This window comes from Zychaea mexicana (assembly GCF_025766255.1).
Source record: "Zychaea mexicana strain RSA 1403 chromosome Unknown BDB00scaffold_3, whole genome shotgun sequence".
Lineage (NCBI taxonomy): Eukaryota > Fungi > Mucoromycota > Mucoromycetes > Mucorales > Lichtheimiaceae > Zychaea > Zychaea mexicana.
Genome location: NW_026516666.1, coordinates 110,576 through 129,493, shown reverse-complemented (window position 1 = coordinate 129,493; position 18,918 = coordinate 110,576). Strand labels below are relative to the sequence as shown.

The 18,918-nt window shown below is 43.2% G+C and overlaps 6 protein-coding genes across 6 annotated transcripts; 4 read left to right on the top strand and 2 right to left on the bottom strand.

Moving 5' to 3' along the window:
• Window positions 1-919: 919 nt before the first annotated feature.
• BDB00DRAFT_322961 (uncharacterized protein) lies at window positions 920-3,494 on the top strand. The gene has a single exon (XM_053116936.1). The coding sequence runs from the start codon at window positions 1,342-1,344 to the stop codon at window positions 3,379-3,381; it is 2,040 nt and encodes a 679-aa protein (XP_052985124.1). The 5' UTR covers window positions 920-1,341; the 3' UTR covers window positions 3,382-3,494.
• Window positions 3,495-3,537: 43 nt separating this feature from the next.
• Window positions 3,538-4,005, top strand: BDB00DRAFT_754043 (putative MRPL38-mitochondrial ribosomal protein, large subunit; the record flags this gene model as incomplete). The annotated part of the gene is made up of 2 exons (XM_053118730.1): window positions 3,538-3,613; window positions 3,692-4,005. The coding sequence occupies 2 exons, from the start codon at window positions 3,538-3,540 to the stop codon at window positions 4,003-4,005; spliced, it is 390 nt and encodes a 129-aa protein (XP_052985123.1).
• Window positions 4,006-9,039: 5,034 nt separating this feature from the next.
• On the top strand, window positions 9,040-11,413 carry BDB00DRAFT_754050 (GTP binding protein 4; the record flags this gene model as incomplete). The annotated part of the gene is made up of 6 exons (XM_053118732.1): window positions 9,040-9,261; window positions 9,340-9,527; window positions 9,628-10,024; window positions 10,138-10,758; window positions 10,854-10,985; window positions 11,051-11,413. The coding sequence occupies 6 exons, from the start codon at window positions 9,040-9,042 to the stop codon at window positions 11,411-11,413; spliced, it is 1,923 nt and encodes a 640-aa protein (XP_052985122.1).
• A 231-nt stretch (window positions 11,414-11,644) lies between these two features.
• On the bottom strand, window positions 11,645-14,066 carry BDB00DRAFT_322596 (hydroxymethylglutaryl-CoA synthase). The gene is made up of 6 exons (XM_053116934.1): window positions 13,772-14,066; window positions 13,544-13,670; window positions 13,091-13,450; window positions 12,667-12,914; window positions 12,150-12,560; window positions 11,645-12,059 (listed from the first exon to the last, which is right to left on the bottom strand). The coding sequence occupies exons 1-6, from the start codon at window positions 13,844-13,846 to the stop codon at window positions 11,922-11,924; spliced, it is 1,359 nt and encodes a 452-aa protein (XP_052985121.1). The 5' UTR covers window positions 13,847-14,066; the 3' UTR covers window positions 11,645-11,921.
• On the top strand, window positions 13,860-14,216 carry BDB00DRAFT_322698 (uncharacterized protein). Its single transcript, XM_053116935.1, has one exon. The coding sequence runs from the start codon at window positions 13,965-13,967 to the stop codon at window positions 14,157-14,159; it is 195 nt and encodes a 64-aa protein (XP_052985120.1). The 5' UTR covers window positions 13,860-13,964; the 3' UTR covers window positions 14,160-14,216.
• On the bottom strand, window positions 14,070-15,737 carry BDB00DRAFT_796947 (Guanylyl cyclase). Its single transcript, XM_053121509.1, has 7 exons — window positions 15,409-15,737; window positions 15,306-15,325; window positions 14,899-15,174; window positions 14,708-14,807; window positions 14,568-14,637; window positions 14,364-14,505; window positions 14,070-14,292 (listed from the first exon to the last, which is right to left on the bottom strand). The coding sequence occupies exons 1-7, from the start codon at window positions 15,475-15,477 to the stop codon at window positions 14,274-14,276; spliced, it is 696 nt and encodes a 231-aa protein (XP_052985119.1). The 5' UTR covers window positions 15,478-15,737; the 3' UTR covers window positions 14,070-14,273.
• Window positions 15,738-18,918: the final 3,181 nt, after the last annotated feature.

Genomic DNA, 18,918 nt, shown 5'->3' with positions numbered 1-18,918 from the left:
CAAGTGTGCGCAGAGGGTGTTTAGTGTGCGCAAGTGTGCGCAAAGTGTGCGCAAAGTGTGCGCAGAGGGTGTTTAGTGTGCGCAAGTGTGCGCAAAGTGTGCGCAAAGTGTGCGCAAAGTGTGTTTGAGTGTGCGCAAGTGTGCGCAAAGTGTGCGCAAGTGTGCGCAGAGTGTGCGCAAGTGTGCGCAGAGTGTGCGCAAAAGGTGTTTGAGTGTGCGCAAGTGTGCGCAGACATGTTCTTGATTTCTCGTCTTTTGCCACCAGCATCACGCCACAAACCAAATTCTTATCATTAAAGATGCAACTATTGCTTTGGTTGACATGGATTCTTGTTTTTGTAGCAACAAAGGTGCAGCTGAAAACGTAGTATTGAATGCTCACCACACACTTCTTGTTGCCAAAAAAAAAAAAAAACTCTTACACACCATTACATATACTTTGTGTAATGGAAGATGCTTTTTAACTTTCTCTTGGATAGGGATAGGGTTTCAGAAAAAAACCTTATTGTTTATGCACACATGCTACAACATATTACAAAGATCCCCGGGTTATGAGGATGGAGCGGGTCCAAATCGTCCCCGCAAAGGTTACACACGATTCACATAGTTCAAACGGGCATGGTTGCGGTTCGTTGTTTGTGAATATCAAAAGGAAAGCATACAGAATAGAATGAAATTACAAGGGAAATGACGACTCAGCCTAGAATTATGCTGGTAAAGATCTTTTTTTTCGGATTAACGCCCTTGTTGCCCATTGGAGGGGAAACGGAGACAGAGAGAGCGAGAAACTAGACAGGCGACTCAGCAGAAAACAGGACAGTCGACAGATATTGCAATTTTGCGGCATGATCGTGGCGAGGTAGGAATCGAGCTTCAGACCTTCTTTATTGAAGTCAGATGCTCTACCATCTTAGTTTGGGTGGTTAACCGCCTCGCATTAATATTTTTATAAAATACTACTTCTTTTTTTCTTCTTCCCAGAGCTTCTTCGTTCTTACCTTTCAATTTGTCACTTTTTGCTGTACTATATCGCTTATTTGCACATCGGATCCAGCCGTTGAAAAAAACAGTTCATCAACCCTCTTTTCCTTAGTATATCACTATCCCGAAAGATCACCATCCGGCCAAGCCATTTGACGACACTGCATCTACCGCCAACATCCCAGCCTTTTGAAATCAGCAAGAATTTAGCTTTAATAAATACGTTATCATAATAGGTAATAGAGGGTCTTTCAAGTACAATAAAAAGGATATATTTTGGTAGATTCGACAAATTCAAATACGATTTGCTTCGTTCATATTAGAAGCAAAAGATCAAGACAAGGGTGCAACATCAGTAGCATGTATATTACCTACGATACGCAACAGTACCCGATATTCGCCGATGGTGACATTGCATTGTACGGCGACCGGAAGACTTCGAGACTGCAAGCACTGGAACGGAGCAGCGAGCGACCGCCACCGGGCATCCGTCATCTCATGGCTTTGTCCAAAGCTGCAAAGAGCCCGTTCCGGGTCCCGCCGCGTCTCGTACGTACATCTGACATGTCGATCGTCCCAGGAACAGAAGCACATAAGCAAGGCTATTGCGCACTTTCGTATCCTTGGAACTGGTCTGGTGACATTGTCGTCCGTGGCAAAGAAAACAGCATTCGTGTTGACAGGGCCAAACATCGGCTGATCTTTCACCCTCTTGCTACTCCTGCTGCTGCTGTTGGCGAAAGCCAACAACAAGCGAATGTGATCTACAACAGTGAGAGGGATAGCACCAGCAGCGACGCTATTGATGACCCACAGCAGCAGCAGCAGCAGGATCAAAGATGCAGTGTCCACTATGTCAAGTTTGAAGGTGTCATTCAGCAGATATGCAAAGGTTTCGATATACACTATATCTGGTACGATCAACTTTGTGTCAGCAATTCGAATCGGGAAGAAGAAGTACAGCAGATGCATCATTATTACAGCAATGCCCAGTTCACGGTTGTGCTTGTTCCAGAAATGAAAATATCAAGAAAAATACCAATGGCAGCAACAACAGCAACGAGCTCAACATACTATCCTGTCAGCCACCCTAATATTGCCCGCTGTATCCGTGCCATCCACGATTCTCAATGGTCGATGCGAACATGGACGTATCAAGAAGCAATCGTATCCGAACGCTTGCTTTTCGTTGGCGAAAATACGCATCTATGGTCAGACTCGATGCATAACTTGTACTACAGCCAATTTGCAGTTGCATCATCAGCTTCAACAAGAACGGCTGCTTATTACGTCAAATCACTTTGCGAACAACACAAACCAGGCAGGGAGGCAAGCAATATACTACGCCATTTGCACACGCGACATTGCACCAAAGAACATGATCGTGTTTTTGCTTTGGCCAATCTATTCCCAAACGTTCGCAACAACAGCAGCATCACATACAAGGAGTCGGTTGTACAGCAAATGGTGGATGCGTATACTACCCTTGCAACGTATGATCTGACGGTCCTGTGCTTTGGTCGTCCAGCGAAATCGTATCCTAGCACTATGCGACACTACGCTGATCTTCCATCATGGATCGGTGTGGCTGGCCAACACATTTATTCCAAAAGCAGTAATCACAGCGGAAGCAACATTCAAAAACTCTGGCCGACCAACAAAGAAAAGAGCAACAGCAGCAATGACGTTACAGTCCATATCCAAAAGTTGGTACGAAGAGTAGTAATGACGTTGACGCTAGCCAACAACAACAGAACAACACCAGTAGTAGTAGCAGCTACCACCGCCAGTAATACTGGCTCGCCAGCAACAGCAAATTATACTATACACGATGGCATCATGCACATGTACTCTGAGAGCATCCACGTCTTGGTGCAGCCATGTAACTGGGATGACGACTTATTCTCGTCAACAAACCAAACTTTCTCGTATGAAACGACACTACTGAAAAAGCCATCTAGCATCAACCGTGGTGCCGTAGGGCTTACCAATAACACCAGTACCAGACTGTGGTTGGATCCCAAGGATCTCATTGGCCTCAAGGAGACGACCGGTATAGAAATAACCCATACATTGCTGCTTCATTCCCTTGCTGCAACAAACAGCAGCAGAAAAGATCCGTCCAGAGTGACATCGAGTATCTGTTTCTCTCTGACAGAAAATTGTTCCAACAATGACTGCGTGGTGATTCTATCTGGCATAGCGTTCGACATCCAGCACAGTAAGAAATTCAAGGCCTATCCAGTCATCAAGCAGCAGCAACAACAACAAGTTGACGGCAATGGTACAGCTGCTCCCTTTTACAAATCAATAGGATTGTGCTTTGTTCGCACCGCTTTTGAGCCGCATTTTGAATGGAGTGGTGACACAGCTCATAAGCAACGATTTGCTATTGTATGAAATTAAAAAACCCTTTCACTCTCAGTGGGACATGCTGTCAAAAACGAAATAATTTATATTCCGCTGTTTTTCTCTCGGGGGGAAAGGGAAGGGGAAGAAAAAAAAAAAAAGGTTTCCTTGTAAACAACCCGACACAGCTTAACCACATAGACTACCATGATTGGATTAAAAGGCACACTCAATGTCATTGACAACTCTGGCGCCATTGTCGCTGAATGCATTCGAGTCATGAGTGGTGCACGATTCGCTCGCGCTGGTAGAAATTGGCTTCTTCATTTTGAACGAGTGTTTTTTTTAAGTTGTACTAAAGCGAACATTAACATAATAATAGGCGACGAAATTGTATGTGTGGTAAAACGCGCACGACCCATTAACCCCAACCTTACCGGCCAAGCAGCATCACAAAAAGTCAAGAAGGGTGAGGTGAAGCACGCTCTTGTTGTACGAACCAAAAAAGAAATGGCACGACCGGACGGACGATACATTCGTTTCGACGACAATGCATGCATTCTCCTCAACAGCAAAAAGGAACCTCTCGGCACTCGTGTATTAGGTGTCGTGGCTGCTGAATTGCGACAAAAGAACTGGATGAAGGCTGTCTCGCTTGCACCAAGAATTGTATAATATCACTCTCTTTCTCCTTTCTTTTTATATAAATATTATTATTATAAAAAAAAAGCATACACGAACACAGAGAAAGAAAAAAGTATATGTATAAATATGTAAAAGGTAGAAGGGAGAGGAAGGTTGTTTTATCGGTTTTTAAAGACGTCGCGATGAAGAACTGACATTGCTATTGTTATTGGATTTATCGTCGCCGTCGCCGTCGTCTTCGTCGTTATTGTGATGATTTTCACGGTCTCCCGCGGTGCCATGGTTGCTATTATCGTCAGAATTCTTATCAGTGTCACCGTCGTCTTCAACGTCGTTGCAATGATTTTGACCATCTTCAGCGGCGCCATGGTTGCTATTATCGTCAGAATTCTTATCAGTGTCACCGTCGTCAACATCATTATGATGATTTTCACCGTCTCCAGCGGTGCCATGATTGCTATTATCGTCAGAATTCTTATGAGCGTCACCATTGTCTCCAACGTCGTTGCGATGATTGTCACGGTCTCCAGAGGCGCCGTGGTTGGTCTTATCGTCAGCATTCTGATGAGTGTCACCGTCGTCAACGTCGTTGTGATGATTTTCACCGTCTCCAGCGGTGCCATGATTGCTATTATCGTCAGAATTCTTATGAGCGTCACCATTGTCTCCAACGTCGTTGCGATGATTGTCACGGTCTCCAGAGGCGCCGTGGTTGGTTTTATCGTCAGCATTCTGATGAGTGTCACCGTCGTCGTCAACGTCGTTGTGATGATTTTCACCGTCTCCAGCGGTGCCATGATTGCTATTATCGTCAGAATTCTTATGAGCGTCACCATTGTCTCCAACGTCGTTGCGATGATTGTCACGGTCTCCAGAGGCGCCGTGGTTGGTTTTATCGTCAGCATTCTGATGAGTGTCACCGTCGTCGTCAACGTCGTTGTGATGATTTTCACCGTCTCCAGCGGTGCCATGATTGCTATTATCGTCAGAATTCTTATGAGCGTCACCATTGTCTCCAACGTCGTTGCGATGATTGTCACGGTCTCCAGAGGCGCCGTGGTTGGTTTTATCGTCAGCATTCTGATGAGTGTCACCGTCGTCGTCAACGTCGTTGTGATGATTTTCACCGTCTCCAGCGGTGCCATGATTGCTATTATCGTCAGAATTCTTATCAGTGTCGCCGTCGTCTTCAACGCCGTTGCGATGATTTTCACGGTCTCCAGCGGCGCCATGATTGGTTTTATCGTCAGTATTCTTATGAGCGTCACCGTCGTGTGCGTTATCATCTGAAAATGCACCAAGCAAATGTGCTCGGTTACTGATTTTTTTCATCAACGTCCCTTCCGCCGCCAGCTCTTTTTTCAACAACTCTTCGCTCAACTGTCGTCGTTTCGATTCTTCTTCATGTTCTTGTTGCTTTTCTTGATGCTGCTGTTGTTGCTGTTGCCATTCAGGTCTTCGCATACGTTGCCGGAAGGTGTCAGCAATCATGACGGCGTCGGCGGAAGAGATGGGAGGAGCGTCGTTGATGGAGGGAGTGGATATATTACTACAAGAGGCGACAGATTGTGGCCGAACAAGCATGTTGCTGTCTGAAACACAGGTGCTTCCCCGATCCAGTACGATGCGTGACGACAACGATGGTGGCTGACGGTAGTGTTGACTACGTATGGATCCATCCATCACGGGCGTGGACGGTAACATGAAACTGCTGTCGTTTTTCAAATGATGGCTGTCAGGATACTTGATTGATGAATTGGGTATACTCCTGGCTGTTGCTGTTGTCATCGGCCCGCCGATCCCGCCCACTTCTATCAAATCCAATACGAGGCTTTTAATGACTTTTAATTGAACTTTATAAAGAACTGAGGGTGAAACCTTACCAACATGACCCTTTTCATCAAAGACAAGTTTGCGCCGTCGGACATGGCGTATGGCCCATGCCATGATAATACATGCTGCCACGGCTGCAACACAGGCTACCACGACAATAGCAATTACCCAAGGCTGCAATGCACTACTCTCACTACCTCCACGATTCGCTGTTTCATTATTATTCGCGTCAATCAGTTCTGTTTCGTTATTCGCTGATACAGTCGTCTCATTTTCTACAAAATTCCATATCATTATGATTCTTTTTTTTCCAGACAGCTAGGTGGAGCGATGGAAAACACCATCACACGAAACAAATGAAAAACCGCCCCCTTATGATCTCTCCTCTATCCCTTCCTTCAACTGCCCCCCCCCCTCCCTTTTTTTTTAACAATTACGTTTAACAACTTGAATAGGTATTGGCGCCGGATAATCGGTATATCGGTTGGTCATCTCTTGTTCCGGATCTACATTGCCTCCGACAATATAAATAAGGCCCTCGTGGATAGCGTCGCCTTGAAATTCAATTGGAAACCAAGAGTCTTCGACAAGTACAGGATAGTTGGATCGCCTGGGTAGAATATGGGTCCAGTTTTTGACCATTGTATTTTGGTAGTTTTTGACATAATATAGATAGATGCTTATGATTTCCTATTGTATGTATTGCCACAAGAGAAAAAGAATTAGACACATAACATGTTTGATTACGTGCTTTTCGGCAATAAACTCACGTCTGCAACATAGGTCGGATAGCTATGGTATATGCATATTTTATGAAGCAAATGCAATGTGAATCATACTGAGTTCAAATCCATAGTCCTGTTTAGATATGTTTCTTTTCTTACGTTGGATTCCATGAAATCTGATGCCAAGTGTTGTTCTGCCAGATTTCTCCTCTCAGCGGTGAGCAGACGGTATCCATATTACCGTTCGCTCCACATGGTGCTACATCGGCTGTCGTTATATCATCGTCATCAGTAACAATTCGAGTTTTCTCACATAAAAGCTGGTTCTCGACGAATTAAAACTTTAAGAAGCTATGATTTACTACCTTGCTGCGTATTCATCATCGTGTGCTATTGTGTACAACGTGTGGTGGTGTGGGGCGGTGTTTAATCCTGTGTATTATTGAGAGTATCGCTTCTTGTGTTGATGTATATAACGTTCTCTATTCGTATTATAGCGCAAGCTGGCTGTCGTCGTCGCGGTAAAAAATTAGAAAACAGTAGGAATCAGATTAAAAAAACTTTTAAGTTAAAAAAAGTATATTTTAAAAATATTAATGATAATACAGACAAAGAAGAAAACAAGAAAAAAGAAGGAAGAAAGAGACAGACAGACACATACAGAAAGACTTAGTTTGATAGGAGTGGAAGTGGGTCGATAGTAATTGCGGGTTTCAGGAGAGAGCAGAGTGGAGGAATATCATCCGCGCTGACCTTGAACAACACGGTAGACGATGCATCAAACAAGATTCTACTACTGCTTTTGAGGATTAGGAGATCCCATATGCTCAAAGTGAAGAATACACTACTACAAGGAAGAAATTAAGGGGCTGTCCACTTTTTTGTTATTTTGCACGAAGCGCTACTGCTAGGCCTGTTGCGATTATTTACGACCCAATGATAATATGTGATTTTCCTTTGAGCTCCTTGAGCTATCATCATTGTCATCATCTATAGTGAGTGACAGATGATTTTAATGAAAGTGTGAAGCAAATGACAGCAAGAACAGCGTTGCTAAACCTAGGATTATTTTTGAGGAGTATATTGTTATATATCTTCTATTTGCTCTTGATATGTTGATATTGAATAACCTACCTACGATCGACTAAAAATAACGACGCATATTATTGCGTATGATAGTAAAGCATCGTACGTAGCAATTGGCACTCTTTGTATATATGTTTACCGTGCTTATATATATACAATTAAAAGATAATAGATCTCGCTACAGTTGTATGATACTCTGGTTTGTTGCAACCCTTTGGTTTTGCAATATCTCATATGTCTGCAACTTTTCTTTGAGAACTTCAAACAGGTCAATGCAAAATAAATATATAAGAACTATACATGATTGGAACGGAAATGGCTAACTGATAGGTGAGTGGCCAGTTTAATGGGGACACACCAAGACCTATAATAATATTTTCAAGGGAACGTATCGTAACATCGTCTTTGACAGATAAGACAACAAAGTGACGTTATTTATAGGGTGACTTATTCAGTGGTATTTCAAAGAAAGAATCGGCTGTAAAAACGGGGTACAAATATTAATATCGGTACAAAGTAGTCTTCTATAGCAACTGGGGCTGGCCTATGTATCATACATTGCATGTATGTAATGAGCCGTGTTGATGTGTGAGAAAATAGAACACTGTACATGCTGTCGGTCATTGTTAATTCGGAAAAAAAAAAGTATCCTATAGTTTATTCCAAAAAGAGGCGTTGGCGCGAAAGGTTGTGGCTCACAGTATATATACTCTATATACGCTGCAAGTGCACGTTGTCTATATCCGTACGTCTGCAATTGTATGCATGCATTATCAACGTGCGCTGCTACGAAAATCATCAGGGCAGCACGACGCAGCGCACATTTGATGCATCGTGTAGTTTTTGACGTCGAGGGTGCAAACAGGGACTATCGACTAGAGAAAGCTTGTAAGACTTAAGGGCTCTCTTAAAAGGATCCGGTAGCAGCAAGACAGTTCAGTAAAGCGTGCGACGAGGAAAAGGTTAAAGAGGCTACAACAACGTCCGTGAAATTGCATTTATGTCCACGTAAAGCCCAGCATTACACTCTTGAACGTTCAGCCAAGAAGTATCACTTTGTGCTAAGATGTGTAGAGTCCTATGGCATCAAAAACGAGCTGGAAGCCACTACTCACAATCATCGATAGTCGTTGGAACAAATGCATCCGTGGAGATCCATGTTTTTAACTGACAGGTCCCATGGTTACACAAACGTATCGGTCCGTCTTCCTCTGTGGTTGGTCTGCCGCTCCCCAAGAGAAAGAAAAACAAGCCACCCAAAAAGTTCCTGCCGCTTTAGAAATTTATTATTCGCAGCATTATTATCCCCGTTTCTGTCCTCGAAAAAGAAACTTTTTTTTTCCCTTTGTGTGTGCACCCTCCCCCCCTCCCCCTTTCCCACAGCAGAACAACTCGATCTTTATCAAGAAAACACCTTTCAATGTCCTCGCTTTACAACTTTAAAAAGATCGAGCCGGTGCCTACGGCCACTGACTTTATTGACATTATCTTGTCAAAGACCCAGCGCAAGACCCCTACAGTCATTCGCAAAAACTACAACATTGGCCGTATTCGACAATTTTATATGCGCAAGGTCAAATTCACCCAAGATAGTTTTGAAGAAAAGTTCAAGGCTATCTTGGACGAATTCCCAAAGTTGGACGTATGTGTTGTTATGATTGAAGCTTGTGATATATGAGGAAAAGAGAGATCTGCTGACACAAAAAGGGAATTCATGTAGGACGTTCACCCATTCTATGCCGATCTCATGAACGTGTTATACGACAAGGATCATTACAAGTTGGCTTTGGGTCAAATCAACACAGCACGCCACTTGATTGACCAAGTAGCAAAGGATTATGTTCGTTTGCTCAAGTTTGGTGATTCGTTGTACCGCTGTAAACAGTTGAAGCGTGCTGCCTTGGGAAGGTACATAATCTGATGGATAATTCTTGACTTGGGGGAAAAAACCTGTCTTTCAATAGGAATCACAACTGAAAAAAAAAAAAAAATAATTCTTGGAATATAGAATGGCCACGATCATGAAACGTCAAAAGGACAGCTTAGCATACTTGGAACAAGTTCGACAGCATTTGTCTCGTCTCCCATCGATTGATCCCAACACCCGCACGTTGTTGATCTGTGGTTATCCCAACGTGGGCAAATCGAGTTTCATCAACAAAATCACCCGCGCTGATGTCGATGTCCAACCCTACGCTTTCACCACGAAGTCCTTGTTTGTCGGCCACATGGATTACAAGTATATGCGATGGCAAGTCATTGATACGCCCGGTATCTTGGATCATCCCTTGGAGGAGCGTAATACCATTGAGATGCAGTCCATTACTGCCATGGCCCATTTGCGATCATGTGTCATGTATTTCATGGATTTGTCCGAACAGTGTGGCTACAGTGTTGAGGATCAGGTAAGAGAACTAAGGAAGGCCTGGAAGGGGGAATATGTATATGTGTAAGAGAGAGAGAAAAAAGAAATTTTAACGCCGTTTTGTCGTGTGTGCTTTGTGGGAATCGTCATCAGGTCAAGCTTTTCCACAACATCAAGCCCCTCTTTGCCAACAAGCCAATCGTTCTTGTGATCAACAAGATTGATCAGGTCAAGCCTGAAGATCTTCCTGCCGAACAACGTGCCTGGATTGAGGAAATCATGAACCAAGACGCCGCTACTGTGTTGACCATGTCGTGCTATTCCGAAGAAGGTGTCATGGCCGTGCGTAACAATGCTTGTGACAAACTTTTGGCCGCTCGTGTCGAAATGAAGATGTCTGGTAACAAGATCAACGACGTGATCAATAAGATCCATCTTGCCATGCCCACTGCCAGAGACACTGTGGCTCGTCTGCCCAATATCCCTGACGGTGCTTTGAGCAAGGCCAAGTATGATGTCAATGATCCTAACAGACCGAAATTGGAGAAGGACCTCGAGGTCGAAGCAGGTGGTGCTGGTGTTTACAGCGTCGATCTCAAGAAGAAATACTTGCTTGCCGATGAGGATTGGAAGAAAGACACCATCCCTGAGTTCTGGGAAGGCCACAATGTCGCTGACTTTATCGATCCCGAAATCGAAGAGAAGCTTGATGCCCTCGAGCGTGAAGAAGAACGTCTTGAGAAGGAAGGATTCTATGACAACAACGAGCCCATCGTAAGTTCTTTCACCATGATCCTACTACTGCTTAGCATGTGGTTCATTGGCATTGTGTGCTTAATTTAACAATCCTTTTGTTGTATTTAATGCAGATGGACTCGGATGAAGAAGAGCTTCGAAGCACAGCTGACGCTATTCGGGAACGCAAGAGACTCATTGTCCAAGCGCATCGTGCAGCTCGTGGCAGCAAGAACAACGTGCTTCCAAAGAAGATTACCACCAAGGTACGTACTTGATCATTTGTTTCGTAGTATACAAAGAGAAATGTGCTAACAAGAGAGTATAATAGACTGCAACTGTGGACGACATGAACGTTCACTTGAGCAAAATGGGCATTGATGCCGACGCTGCTGTGGAACGTACAAAGGCAAGTGCTGCAGGTCGCAAGCGTACTCGCGCGGAAGCTATTCCCGATGAAGCTGTCAAGGACGCCGATGCAGCTGCCCGAGACGAAGTGATGACTCAGGAGATGAGCAACCTTGGTTTCCGCAACGTCAAGCAAAAGAAGGAAGCCGATAAGCAAAAGAAGCTGGTACAGGTCCAGAACAACAAGTTTGGCAAGCGTGGCGACTCGGACCGATCGATCCAGACCAAGATGCCCAAGCATTTGTTCAGTGGCAAGACCTCCATGGGCTCTCGCGACCGACGATAAACTCCTTTTTCTCTTTTGCTTTGCGTTTTCGTTTTACCTAGTTTTACCTAATGTTAAAAATGATTTCTTTCATTCCCTTATTATCACTCTGACTCTTAACTTCTCTTACATACACGCACACGCACACGCACACGCACATACACACACACACAACACACACGCTCTCTCTTGCTCTCTATTTGACCTGTTTCTCTTTTCTATAATCTTTTGTGTATTTTTCTCTCTCTATACTGCATCATCTTATACAAATATATATCGCATTTCTCTTTTGTCTCGTTTTGTAAACAAAATCAGTAGTGTGTGGTGTGATTTTTTATATTAAATTTACTACGTGGAGGGGGTTAAATTAGGAACAAAAGAAGGAAAACGGTCATGTACTAGTAGTCAAAAAACGTTTTGTGTGCGTCGAAATGGCTGTTGTATATATTAGATGCGTGAGTGCTGCGTGTATATAAGTTCGGAAAGGCAAAATGAGGAAGAGTGGGTGGGGTGTGTAGTAGTCAATAAGTTAGTCCTTGCGCTTGTAGAAGCGTCTCCACTTGTCATCGATCTTCTCAATGTAGTAGACGCCAGAGGCAATGTTGTCCAAGCTGCCAACGGGGCTATAGTCGCAGGCGTTGTGGGTGGATTCACGGATCTTCATGGCCTATCAAGCGCGAGAAAGAGTATGAGTGTGAGTCAAGTGTTGTGTATGTGAAAAAAAGGGACTCCTATTTCTGTTCGAGGTTACACATACCTCTGCAAAGTCCTCCGGCTTGGTGTGAGTGCGAGCAGCCAAGCGCTCACGCAAGCTGAGCTTCTCCTTGATATCGGTCGTGGTGCTGTTGACACGGAACGAGACCATCGAGGCAGCCAAGCCAGAGCCGTACGAGTACAGCAACACACGCTTGCCCTGGAGCGTCTCGGAGTCAACTTCGGAAACAAGCGATGCAAGACCGGCCCAGACGGCGGCAGTGTACATGTTACCAATCTGCTTGGGTGCGAATGCGCAAGGGCCGACCTTTTGTGCATAGCCGGCCTTGGTGAAGCCAACGCAGGCCTTTTCCAGGTCACGGTTCTCCAATGATTGATCGTGCGTCAGCTCACCAAACTGTTGGATAGGCGCATACTTTTCGTTTGCACGGTCTCGCAAGTAGTCGTTGTATGACTATCACAGTTAGAACCGATAAATGTGTTGAGTAAACAGAACCCGGATAAGACGACAACCACAAAAAAAAAATCATCCGATTCTTCCACATCTCCTTCCCACTTACTGCACGAGCAAAGGACTTGTTGACAAGCTTGGCATAGGGAGAGTGGCAGACAACGTAGTCAATGTCATCCATGCTAGGGTGCTCCTTGTTCAATTGCTTGCCGAGACGGCTCATGTAGCGGTTGTAGCAAGTGTCGAATGCACGAAGGTAGCAGACGTTGGAGAACTTGCCATCCACGACGGGATATTCCGAGTGCATGTCAGGCTTGTAAAAGTCATAAGCATGTTCCATGTGGGTGCTGCGAAGGCCTGGTAATTAGGCGAGAGAGTATATGTGTCAGAAAAAACAACAACAACTGGGTTAACCTTGATCCCTGAAACCCCCACCCCTCTCTCCTTCTCTCCTTTTCCAACGAGTGCCGCGGACCACCCCCCTTGAAAGCAAACAATCAATATCCTTCAATTTCTTTGTTGTCGTTGGTTACCTCGTTCCAAAACAATTGGGGCGTCAGGGCCAACCAACATGGCAACCACACCAGCGCCCGATGTAGGACGAGCAGCGCCCGAAGCATACAAGGCCAAATCACCAGCAATGACGATAGCCTTGCGACCGTCCCACGACGAAGACTCGACCCAGTTGACGGCATTGGAAAAGGCGCTGAAACCACCATAGCATGCATTGGTGGTGTCAATGCCCTCAATTTCAGTGTTTCCGTGTTCGGCAAACAGCGTCATCAAGGTAGTCTTGACCGACTTTGACTTGTCGATAATGGTTTCGGTACCGACTTCCAAGCGACCGATATCAGTGTAGGCAAGGTTGTACTTTTCCATCAAAGTTTGGACGGCTAATATTTTGGGGCAGAGTGTGAGCAACATATCAATAAGAGAGAGACAGAGAGGCGAATACCGGAAAAAAAGACGTTCTTTTCTTTTCTTACCAGTCAAGCAAATGGACTGAATGTCTTCGCGGTCATCAATGAAGGCCATCTTTTCCTGACCCAAACCAATTGTGTACTTTCCAGCGCTGACACCGTCAAAGGCCTCCATCTCGGATTGTTCGACGCACTAGTGATGGAACACGTCAATCGCCACATCATCAGATATCAGTTACCGCCATCAGAGAGTAGTCTCGCTTTCTCTCTTTCTAAGGAATTAGAAATACATACTCTGGAAGGGAAGTACATGTCCATGGCCAAGATGCCGACATTTTGAGGGTAGTGTTCAAAGGTGGATTGAGTCATGACGGATGAGAAGGAGAAAGAAAAGTGTTAGCAAAAGTTTATTGCTAAAAAAAAGCTTAAAAAAGGAAGAGAGTGTGTATAGGAACAGGAGGCAGACAGACCGACGGCGCGTCTGGAAATGTGTGGCACAAACTTGAAAAAAAAAACAAGCACTCTTTTTTCGATCGGAGTTTACTGCTATCAACTCGGGTCTTTTTTTTCTGTTTTTGTGTGTGTTTTGTGTGCTGCTAACGCTTCCGATCAAGAATGTTACTGCATCTGTTTCCTCGTTCTCCTTGCAGCAGCAGCAGCAGCAGCAGCAACAACAACATAAACATAAACATAAACAACACAGACAACGCCAAAAACGCCAACAAGATGCATCAGAATTTGAGAGAAAAGGGTATCATCAACCAGTATAATAAGACAACGAATAATACATAGCAGATCACAGTTTGACAATGATACTAAAATATCAAAAAACTCCGTTAATAATTGGCCTGTTTCCCGAGAGTAAAACTGAGCTTGCGATACCTACCAATCGTGATCGGTGCCTTCGGCTTGGCGCGCTTGATCAAAATCATCTGCTGCTATGGTGCAGTAATCATCCATGTTGGCCGGATCTCTGTATACGAACAGATCTTCGGTTGGATCGTATCCTATCAGGACAATGTAGTGTCCTGTTTCTTTGATTTAGTAACATTCTTAACAATGAATAACGTAAAGAAAATGCTGTGTCTACCGATATAGTCGTCATTGGACATTTTGTAAAAGAACTGACCGCACACGGACGCCATGCATCCCTTCCTAGCCTATTTGAGGAGGATAGATGTTATTGATCCCACTCTCTCCAACCTCTCTTCACGAAAAAAAACACAATACCTCACATCGTTGACAATGCAGTAACCGTGCATTGACTAATGCAATGACTGCAAACTGTCGGTTAAACAGAAATCGCTTGTAATCTTCTATCGGTAATTTCCTGTTCTCTTAACTTTTAGTGATAGCCCCTCTTGTGCAAAAGACAGCAACAACACAGAATCACACACAAAGTGCAGAAAGTTTTTCCTTACATGCGCACAATATGCACAGAACAGCTCTTTGCACTGGCAAACAACTTGTTGACCCGCTTTTCATCCTGATCGAACGTTGCCTCATAGAATTTCACGCCCTTGTACTCTTTCCGAGTCCCAAACACACTTGTGTAAAAAGTAAAGTCCGGCTCGTACTTGCGCAGGAGAAATGCAAGGTCGATCGTCCATATGCTCGTCAGTTTTATCTCCTCCGTCAGCTGTTCTACGCTGGATTCGATCCCCAGTCCTTTCAATGTCATGGCTATGCATGCGAGCCTATAAGTATATATCCTGTGTTGTCAGCATCAATTACACATACGTATCGCCCTTGTCGTTCGTTTATCTTTCTTTTGCTGGCTTGGGTTCTTTCTACATTCTGTAGGTCTATTGAAACGATCTTTTCTTACCCGCAATCCCAGTCAGAATGCTACTTTATTATTAATGAGAAAAACAATAAAGTCCAAGATCGTGCTGAAAGGGAATCTGTACCAGTTTTTGGATCAACCATACCTGCATAATGTGGGGTATCTTGTGATTTTCGAAATTGTTGTAGTTGATTATCTCATGCGTGCTCGACATGTCTGATTCTCTCAATGATTTTACGATTGATATTTTAGAAAGGAAAGGAAATGGAGTAAATTGTGTCGTTGCTGTGCAGAAGAAGAGAGCGGGAAAGCCTTGGATAATTTGATCTTTGGTTCCCGGGTCTACAAAAAAACACTAGTTCCGCTTTCCCTGCACCTTCTACATGTAAATAGGTGGATACTATGCGCACAGGATCATACTTTAGAATATTTATAGAAAAAGACGAGCTGTGCAGTACGATCAGGCAAACAGGGATATATGTGGGCCATGATTGAGGCAGGTTAAAATAACCAAAAAAACTGAATCATGCGAGGCTACACCTTGACATTAACAAACGACAATAATGGCATTTGTCTATAAGTAATATACATGATTTATTTCCCCAAACAGAGCTTTAAACAATCATCTATCTATCAATCTATCTAAAAGTGTTTCTCGCTAGCCAAGCAGCTATTAGTATAATGATACCAAAACCTTAATGGATACTACCTACTTGGTTCAACCATGGTAATTTTATAACCTTATTACAGTTTCTCTTCTACTGATACAGAATCTTTGGCTAACACATCTTAAAGATTTGGGCCAGAAACCTTCAATGGGATCTAATCTTGGAGAATCAGTTTTCTCTGAAAACGAAACTTTTTGAAGGAAAGTCAGCCTGCGAATTGATGCCTCAAAGTGCGTCAGGAAATCAGTCGTTCGTACAATCATCAGCAACCTGTTTGCACCTTGCTACCCTGACAACAACAGCCGAAAAAATCAAAGGGTTGGAAGGTAAAAACAAGAAGAGCGAGATTTAGAGTTGCGTTCTATTCAACTCACATTCTTTTCCAAAAGTATTGCTTCAAATGACGTGGTAAATGACAAGAAAGCCTACTTTTAACGCTTTCATTGCGCGCTGCAACGACTTTTATGGGTACACACATGCACAAGACATTTTCTGCTGATACGTATTATTTGGCACGCTCGCATCATAACGAGTTTTTTATTGGTAGGTCTGCACTTTGTCATGAAAAAGTGAGTTCTCCCATCTATTACTAATATACTGATTGGTGTATATCGCATATAATTTGACATTGCTAAGTGTATATGGGGTCCGCATATGCCCGACCTCTCATCTAGGCTGAACTCGGAAAACGAAGAAGGGATATATAGGTAGAGATGGTTATTTTCCCCATAAAAAGCTGTAGAAAGCTAGTTTTCTTTTTTTTCTTAAAGCAACTTGTATCACAAGAGGTATCTCTCTTTGTATGACATAGTGTAGATAAATAAGAAAGGCGGAGGAGAGGAGCACGCAATACCTACGTTGACCTCTGGGTTATCTGGCGAGCGGATAAGGCTGCCATTGAAGTTGACATCAGATCACGCTCAACTTTTACAGAGGTTGTACTAGTATCTTGAGACTGATTTAATTAACAACAAATGTCTTTCAATTTTTTCAAAGGGCCTTTGTAGTTATAATGGTTCGAGGCGTGTGGTAATTTCATCTACCTTGGATGGTATTACAAAACCGTGTCTTCTTGCGTTTTGGCTGTCAAACGCTAATTTAATGATGATGAATCCAAGTAATAAAGCAAAAAAAGATAAACTAAGAAAGGGAGTGCCTTCAATATAATCACATTTATTTGAAAAAGTGCACCAGAAACATCGTGTCTTTATATGTAGACGGGATCCATATCAACAACTTTACTATTCTAATAACTGATACAAAGGCACGCACTAGTATTATAATTATTCTGCTATGCACATGACTCAGTTTTTTGTATGCTCTACCACATTTACTACGTAAACCTTAATCTATTCTAAAAGCTTGGTATAACAGCAGAACAGAGCAAGATAAAAGCTCTATATCGACATTAGATATAAAACGCAGCAAGTTTCATCGATACTGTATTGCGGTAGAAAAAGCTACAAGAAGAGCACGACGCAACAACAGCAAAATTGACAAGAACTTTGAATCTTTGGAATTAATGAAAAGCTCCTCAGAATAGCACAGTATGTCACGTACTGCTCTGTGTCCTTCCAATCGAGGATTATGATGCTAGCAATGAGCCGGCACCAGAGGATATTTGGGATTAGTTATTTAATTCATACATATTCGTGTTCTTTTCCTCCAGAACTTTTTCCTCCCAAGCTGGGAGGGGTCCTTGTTTTGGCAACATCACTTTATCTGTTTAACACTATCCTTATCTTAAATTATCGTACAGCAAAGAGTGATTATACGAACAATGGCACATGTCACCTAGCCTTCCATTTCAATAAAACCAATAGTTTTACACTAAAGAGCTCTGTATGATTACAAGCGTCATCCCCAACCCCTGACTTTTACATCCCCCCTTCTTTTAATACTACCTGACAAAAATCCGTATCCCTAATACAGCATCGACCGCGTTAGTTTAACAGAATGAACCGATTACATTGCGTACGCTAGAGAAATGCTATCAAGAGGAGAGGAGAGACAATTCGTAATAATGAACAAGTGGTAAAAATGTAGGATAAAGATAGTGCACTGTATCAGCCAAATGTTAAACGTGATATTTATCACCATCCTGCTATACGTCTACAGTGATTTTCAGTCTACTCACACATGGTCAATTTTTTTCACACACTATTAGAGAAAAACCATTGAGTATGGCAGCAAGTCTTCATAGTTGTGATTTGCGTACGTATAGTTTTGAATATTCGCTTCTTTGATGTAAATGTTGGTAAGTTTGTAAGTGGTAAGAAAGAAAACAACGTCCATGTAAGACATCATCATTCCTACCGCCCGAGAAAAAGACATATTGATTTCATACTATTATGCATAGGGAGGCTGATGAGATATACTTGTTTCGCAGTAGCGTTACTGACCGGAAGGCCTGAAAAACCCCTTGAGTCGAAAGAAAATTTCAAGTGATAAAAGGTATTAGGGTGAGCGGGAGAAGAAGCTCTCCTACTGGGCGCCGCGTTATAAATATTTTGTTTCAACATGCAAAGGGAATGCATGCGCGCTGAGCCCAGCACACATAAAGACTATCTCGACTCACACCTACAGAATCCGCCGGCCAATATTAGTGCTTATGAATCATGTCAAGTAATATGGACATAGAAGAAAGCATGATCTTCAAAAAACCACACGACAACAAGGCTACAATTATACGTATATCCTCTCTTCTCCTAATAGAAACCTTCGTAGAAAGATATAGATACCCAATGGACAAAATGTCTTGCAATTTTCGACATTTGATCACATTAATACGATAATAACAACAACAGCTTTTTGAACACTACTCTTTAAACCGACGACAACATGAGTCGATATCCGCTGCTCATGCTTTGGTCATTTTCGGCGCTACTAGTGCTATACCCCACTACTAGGAAGGTGATAGCTCCACAGCTGCTGGCGACGACGACAATGAAAGTCATGTCAGCAGCGTTGTTAGTAGTATTGCTCAT